Source organism: Triticum urartu, chromosome 3 (assembly GCF_003073215.2).
Source record: "Triticum urartu cultivar G1812 chromosome 3, Tu2.1, whole genome shotgun sequence".
NCBI classification, from domain to species: Eukaryota; Viridiplantae; Streptophyta; class Magnoliopsida; order Poales; family Poaceae; genus Triticum; species Triticum urartu.
In genome coordinates, this window is record NC_053024.1 from 588,980,912 (window position 1) to 588,988,437 (window position 7,526).

At 53.5% G+C, this 7,526-nt stretch overlaps 2 protein-coding genes across 2 annotated transcripts; one reads left to right on the forward strand and one right to left on the reverse strand.

Moving 5' to 3' along the window:
• The first annotated feature begins 218 nt into the window (after positions 1-218).
• Positions 219-2,544, forward strand: LOC125545180 (laccase-3). Its single transcript, XM_048709058.1, has 3 exons — positions 219-437; positions 548-1,073; positions 1,183-2,544. The coding sequence occupies exons 1-3, from the start codon at positions 348-350 to the stop codon at positions 2,265-2,267; spliced, it is 1,701 nt and encodes a 566-aa protein (XP_048565015.1). The 5' UTR covers positions 219-347; the 3' UTR covers positions 2,268-2,544.
• A 3,628-nt stretch (positions 2,545-6,172) lies between these two features.
• LOC125545181 (PRA1 family protein B2-like) lies at positions 6,173-7,175 on the reverse strand. The gene has a single exon (XM_048709059.1). It carries the CDS (start codon positions 7,069-7,071, stop codon positions 6,406-6,408), a length of 666 nt encoding a protein of 221 aa, XP_048565016.1. The 5' UTR covers positions 7,072-7,175; the 3' UTR covers positions 6,173-6,405.
• Positions 7,176-7,526: the final 351 nt, after the last annotated feature.

Genomic DNA, 7,526 nt, shown 5'->3' on the forward strand with positions numbered 1-7,526 from the left:
GCAGGGTTGACATGACACGCGAGGCCTCCATCGAAGCAGGTCACTTCGATCGATGCAGCTAGCATGGCCGCCCGCGAAAAGCTTCCCCACGCAGAAAAATCACAACCTAATCCACCAACCCGCAGCTGCAGGCCGGACGACGGCAGGAACACGACGACGATCGCATTTGAACCCTGCTCTTCTGAAGTCCGAATGCTATATATACCGCCCCCTCGACGCTGCAAGTCTCATCGCCAACTCAACTCGAGCCTTCAGCCACAACAAGACCTTCTCTAGCCAGCCACCACCCCATCGCAGAGAGCGCCGACGTAGACGACGATCTCCGGTCAGCGATCGGTGGGCCGGCAATGGCGTCCTCCGGGCTCCTCCTTCTCCTCGGCTGCCTCGCGTCCGCCCTGCTCGCCGGCGCCACCAAAGTGCACCACCACGAGTTCATCGTACGTGATCCTATTCCTACCTCCCTGTCTCTCCTCCTACCAGCAATGCGGTAATGGCGTTGCTGTTTTTGGGTACGGCTTTGCTGATTGTTTGTTTTGTGACGATGAAGGTCCAGGAGACGCCGGTGAAGAGGCTGTGCGAGGAGCACAACATCATCACGGTGAACGGGCAGTTCCCGGGGCCGACGCTGGAGGTCCGGGAGGGGGACACGCTGGTGGTCAACGTCGTGAACCAGGCGCAGTACAACGTCACCATCCACTGGCACGGCATCCGGCAGTTCAGGACGGGGTGGGCGGACGGGCCCGAGTTCGTGACGCAGTGCCCCATCAAGCCCGGCGGCAGCTACAAGTACCGCTTCACCATCGAGGGCCAGGAGGGCACCCTGTGGTGGCACGCCCACAGCTCCTGGCTCCGGGCCACCGTCTACGGCGCGCTCATCATCCGGCCCCGGGAGGACAAGCCCTACCCCTTCGACAAGCCATCGCGGGAGGTGCCCATCCTCCTCGGCGAGTGGTGGAACGCCAACCCCGTCGAGGTCATCCGGGAGGCGCAGCGGACCGGCGGCGCGCCCAACGTCTCCGACGCCTTCACCGTCAACGGCCAGCCCGGCGACCTCTACAACTGCTCCCGCCAAGGTACTGCTGAGTGCTGATGATCTCGCCGGCGATGCAGCTAGCCACCGTGCGTGACACGAACATGTACACTGACGACGATGTGTGTGTCGTTCGCTTTGGCTCTTGGCAGACACCACCGCGATCTCGGTGAAGCCCGGCGAGACGGCGCTGCTGCGGTTCATCAACTCTGCGCTCAACCACGAGCTCTTCGTCTCCATCGCCAGCCACAAGATGACGGTCGTCGGCGTCGACGCCTCCTACACCAAGCCGTTCGTCACCTCCGTGCTCATGATCGCGCCGGGCCAGACCACCGACGTGCTCGTCACCATGGACCAGGCGCCCACGCGCTACTACATCGCCGCGCGCGGCTACGTCACCACGCAGGGCGTGGCGTTCGACAACACTACCACCACCGCCGTCCTCGAGTACGACTGCGGCTGCACCACCGACTTCGGCCCATCGATCCCGCCGGCGTTCCCGACCCTCCCGGCCTTCAACGACACCGGCGCCGCCACGGCCTTCGCCGCGGGCATCAAGAGCCCGCGGAAGGTCGAGATCCCAAGCCCCGTCGACGAGAACCTCTTCTTCACCGTCGGCCTCGGGCTGTTCAACTGCGCGCCGGGGCAGCTGTGCGCCGGGCCGAACAACAACACCCGCTTCACGGCCAGCATGAACAACGTCTCCTTCGTCTTCCCCAAGGCCACCTCCCTCCTCCACGCGCACTACTACGACATGCCGGGCGTGTACACCACCGACTTCCCGGCCAACCCGCCGGTGCAGTTCGACTACACGGCGCAGAACGTCAGCCAGAGCCTGTGGCAGCCGATCCCGGCGACCAAGCTGTACAAGCTCAGGTTCGGCTCCGTGGTGCAGGTCGTCCTGCAGGACACCAGCATCGTCACGCCGGAGAACCACCCCATCCACCTCCACGGCTACGACTTCTACATCCTCGCCGAGGGCTTCGGCAACTACGACGCCGAGAAGGACGCCGCGAAGTTCAACCTCGAGAACCCACCGCAGCGGAACACCGTGGCGGTGCCCGTGAACGGCTGGGCGGTCATCCGGTTCCGCGCCGACAACCCGGGGGTGTGGCTCATGCATTGCCATCTCGACGTGCACATCACCTGGGGCCTGGCAATGGCGTTTCTGGTCGAGGACGGGTATGGCGAGTTACAGTCACTGGAGGCGCCTCCAGTTGATCTTCCAATGTGCTAATGACCGGCAAAGATACAACACCAGCAATATTGAAGGCTGCCCACGTTCTACTCTCAGTTCCTGCCATTTGGGGGTATTTGTGATCTTTATTTTGTATTTCTACTAGGGGTTTTGATTTTCCATCATGGTTTGTAACTTCCCCTGTAAATTTGCGTATTTTCAGTGATTCATCAGCTTATTATTTGAAATGAACTCTTATGTGATAGCAGTAACTACATCAAAGATCGAAATGTGCTGATTTGAAAGAGAAAAAACATCATTGATTAGCCAGAACTCATATGTGGAGGATCTTTTTGTATGAAGGACAATTTCATTTGATTGATATATCGATATGATACAATTGAACTGAGCAATGCCCGGCCAGCTTCTGCATATCACACTGACAACTTGTTCAACACAATAACAAAAAAAGAGATTATTTTACAACAACAAAAAAAGCCAACCAAAGATGAGGTAGATTATATCCGAAGAGTATTACCGTCATCCATGATGGGAGAAAAACTTTCTGACCCTATGCTCCAGCCAGGTTGACGTTATCATAAAAACGTCGATATCCTCTAGTCTCCGTAGGATAGACCCAAATGTTTTCAGTTTTCTTGTCAGTAATGACAGGACATGACGAGACGTGGGCTGACGACGCCTCGATAACTAGAGAGCAAAGCTCGAGATGACGTACCCCGAAACTATAAAGTCACGTTATCCTAGGCATGTGGATCTCAAGGTGTAGCACTCCGAAACAATGAAGAACATGCAGATGGGCATACAACCTCATGCCACAAAGGCCTCGGGATAAATGGAGCACATTGGGAGAAGCTCGAGCCCTAGGAGCTCCCTGCTGGTCATTCCGAACTCATAAAGGTGTTGTCCCACAAGCCGTGCACTTGGTAGGCCCGAAAACCCCTTGACGTTGGGCTCATGAAGACACGCCACGGTCGTTGAGGAGCCCGCCTGCGTTTTCATTCCTGAAGATGACAAGATTCCGACTCCGGACACGCTCAGTGCTTACTGATGGTGTAATACACCCGGGGTGGCCTCTCCATGGGAAGCCTAACAGCAGGCGTGTCCCAAGGTCCAAGGGGCTCGATGAAGATTCAACATCAGGGGGAGCCCAAAGGCTCGGGTGAATTGGAGGCATCGTTGGAGCATCTTCAAAAGATAGTCAAATGTATTAATTCATTCTTTTTTACTCTATTTATTTATTTGATTTCAGTTTTTGTTTTAGTTTACAGAAAATTAGGTTGGGTTTGAACAAACTGGAGTTTGTTTCCACTGTTGGATGCTAATCCGATGGAGAAGGCAAAAAGTGTCTGAACCGGCTAACAGTCGTCCGAGGCAATGACATAGTCGCCCCTAGTTGTCTCTACGTCAGTGCTACACTCTCCTCGCGCTACACCTCTCTGTCCAGGAAGAACATCGCCTCACCTCGATTCTCATTATACAATGCGTTGAGATCGAGAGATCATTTTGGCGTGCAAGCCAAGATGGCGACAGGGTAAGGTCGGTTAGACCCCAAATGTAAACCCTAGCCCCCATCGTCTATATAAGGCGGGGCTAGGGGTAGCCATTCTAATCTACAACAATGATTGTAGTCTCGGTAGCCATATTCTTTTCCCCACTCTAACTCCCTCGCACGAGGGGCACCACCATGAATACAAATTAGAAGCATGATGTAGGGTATTACCTCAATACGAGGGCTGAACTCTGGATAATCCCCTTGTGCGACCTCCGCTCTAGCACTTCCGTGTTCGCCACCCTAGCAAGGGTATTGACAGTTTTCTCTACCGTCACCATTCTCCCCAACAACTTCTTCATCTTCATCATCCAATCCAATGAATTGATTGGAGTTTGAACCATCATTTTTCTTCAACCTCTTGTTACCAACTTTGTTACTTTGAGGTCTTCCACAAGTTAATTCCACTTTGGTTGGCCATTCAATTTCATCCAACAATGGCTAAAACTGAATGGTTTCATCTCGGTTTGTTGGTACAAAGTGGCTGCCAACACCATCCATCAAACAATAAAGTAATCCGACATAAAAACTAGCAATGCAAATTATGACGAAACAGAGCAATTAAACTTATGTGACTTTGGACTCTAATCCCACTTTGATTCTGGCCAAGCACGGAAGCATAGTGGCCGACAAACTTGTTCGCGTTGTCTTGGATGGTGGGCCATCTATGTTGGAGAGAGGCCACATTGCAAGTGGTATTGATAGGATGCATCTCCACATATTCCTTGTTTTCATGATAATGTTTGTGGATCTTCTCTTAATAATATTTGTTGCCCTCTTGATCCATGTCACATATAGGGTCCATGCTTGTGGCCCACCAAGATTTAACCAACAAAACATCCTCAAATGTTGTGAATGTCGGACCTCTTGCCTTAGGTATCTTTGTCGTCCTTTTCTTGTTAGTGCGCGATGTTCTCCCAACATCAAACGTAAGACAATTTGGATCCCGCAAGGCATTCCATAGGGTTTGTAGATTCTCGACCCTCAATGATCATGCCCAACATGAAATTCTCTTATAATGATTATGATTCCAAATAAACTAACAAAATATGCCACTGATTGATTCAAGGGCATATGCAATTATTTGATCCAATGGCATAGCAAATATATAACGGACGAAACGATACAAATGGAGCAAAATTTGAATTGTCTCCTACTGGGACATTTCGTCGAACAAGATCTAGGCAAACCGGGCGCCGACAACATCCATACTTGTCCGCATCCGTCGGAGTTGCAGTGAGTCACACACCTCATCGTCCCGCGCCTCCGTTTGTGTAAATGCGTCTAGAATCGTCCACGTGGCCGTTGGATCATTGCCGGTCACAAGCGGATGGTGGCTTCCTTGTCAGCTGCAGGATGGACGGGCACGGGGCGACCGGGCGCAGTGAAGGGGACACATCCTCGTTGGTGTCCTCAACATCCTTGGCTACCACTTCCCTCTCGCGCTGCTTCCTTCGCCGCACCCTCCGGGTAATGTTCTTTGCCTTGCAGCTCGTCGCCACGGACGGGAGCCCCACAAACAACGCCGAGGCAACATCCATGTCAGCGGTTTGGGGCTGGGTGACGACAACATCTAGGGCGACGCATATGATGGAGCAAGGATCGAGGACGGTGAGGGCTCGGACGCAGAAAAAAGAAGGATGAACGCGGGAGGAGGGCGTTGGATTTTGACGAACTTGGTCAATTATATGGAATTTATGATGGGTCCAGTCTATCTGGTCCGACATGACGAACATGCCTGGATGGGTCAGGCATCCTCATATTCATCCTAGACATGGGCCGTGTTTGGATTCATGGGTTAGAGTTAGTTTGGGTTAGTCTAGACTCAACTAATCCAAAAATATCCAAACATGAGGGTTTGGTTGGGTTAGATGCATCTAACCCACCCAAAAAACTAACCCACCCAAAAGGTGCTTATTTGGATTAGTTCTTCTCGGCACCACTAAAAAACACATTTTTCTCTCGCTCTTCCGCAGCAGATCCCTTCTCACTTCCCCGAAGTTTCTCATCCTCTCCCTCACTCCCTCTCACACCGCCCATGAAGACGCCTCACCGTATCCGCGCTCCATCTAACCCTGCCATCCAAACACCTCTTTGATTAGAGTTAGTTCAGGGTTAGAATGTAACTCTAACCACTAAGAGTTAGAGTATCCCAACAGGGCCATGGACCAAGCTTTCTGGCCTGGCACGTATAGAAGGCGTTTGAGGGCGCAGGGTGTACGATGCTCTGACATAAGTGAAGCTGTTTCTCAAGGACCGACGAAATATCTCACCACAACCCCAAATTCAGGCACCAGAATGAGTTTGAACAAGTAGATAAAAAACCACAGGTAAAGGCAGGCTCAGTGGAAACCACAAAACCTGTATATGAACAATCTGGTTAAATACGAGAGAATACGGCTAGTAATGCGGATCAATTTGCTAAAGCTCAATCGATTCGTAGTGCACAGTGATCAATTTGCTAAATGCTAATGCTTAACATCTGCTCAAATACGAGAGGATACAGCTTCACGCGGATCTTTGCATAACTGGAGATACATATTTAAACCAAAATCAGATCTCGCGAAATTAGACTCATACTTGAAATGAACTCGTTGGTCCAAGAAGGCTACCAGATCTCGCGCGGGCTCAAACACCAGATCCGGGCGACGCGAGGAAGGAGAGCAGCCTGTGCGAAGTGTTGCCGCTTGACACGGAGCTCGAGTCGTCGAGGAAGAGGTCCTCGGGCATGCGGAACGCGCCGTGCACCGCCACCAGCGCGCCGCCGACGAGCAGGCCGGAGATGATGAGCGAGGCGACGGACGTGAGGAAGAAGGCGAGCAGCGACGAGACGAGGAGGCCGAGCAGCGTCTCCCGGTCGGTGAAGGTGCGGCCGAAGAGCACGACGGGCTGGTCGGGCGCGCGGAAGACGTAGAGGAAGCACCAGGCGCCGAGGATGCTGAGGAGGACGAGGAGCGAGATGGGGTGCGCCAGGAGGGAGGCCGCGAGGGAGAAGGCCACCACGGCGGCGTAGTTGACGCGGAAGTAGCCGAGGTTGCGGCGCAGCCGCGAGGTGGCCTCCGAGAGGGAGTCCGGCCGCGAGATGGCGGAGCGGTCGATGAGCTCCGTCCAGGGGCGGCGGTCGGCGAGCGAGCGCCGCGCCGTGTCGGAGACCCTGCTGAGGAAGAGCCGGAAGGCCGGCGTGGCGAGCGCGGAGTCGGAGAGGCCGCCGCCGGAGGATGGGGCAGAGCCGCCGCCGCCGGAGGAGGGGTTGGTCACCGGGAGCAAGGGCTGCGGCGTCGGTGCGGCGGCCATGGCGTCTGCTGCGGGGGGAATAGATTCCGCGGATTGATTGATGGGCACGCTGGGCTGGGCCAGCACTTTTATGATTCCGAGGATTGGTGGCTCTACGCCCGTCCCACCTCACACAGTGGGTGCTGGACTAACCCACAAGTCATTTGCGTTCTACGTGTCGTGATTATGACCTGATTAATGAGTGACTCGATCCGCAAAGCTGGAAGAAAGGGATGTTAACGGGCGGCAAGCCCGATTAGCTATCTCTACCTTGAAATTGAGAGGGTGTTTATTTCTAAGGACTTATTGGTTTAGGGACTTAAAAAAGTATTTATAAGTCTCATCTAAACCAAACAGGAAGGACTTATAGGGACTTAAAGTGGGTCCTTCACTAACAGGTTTCTTCGGAAAACTCTATCTATTCTCGTGTGGATAGCAAGCAGGCCTATATTTCTTGGTTTCAATAGGACTCCTTA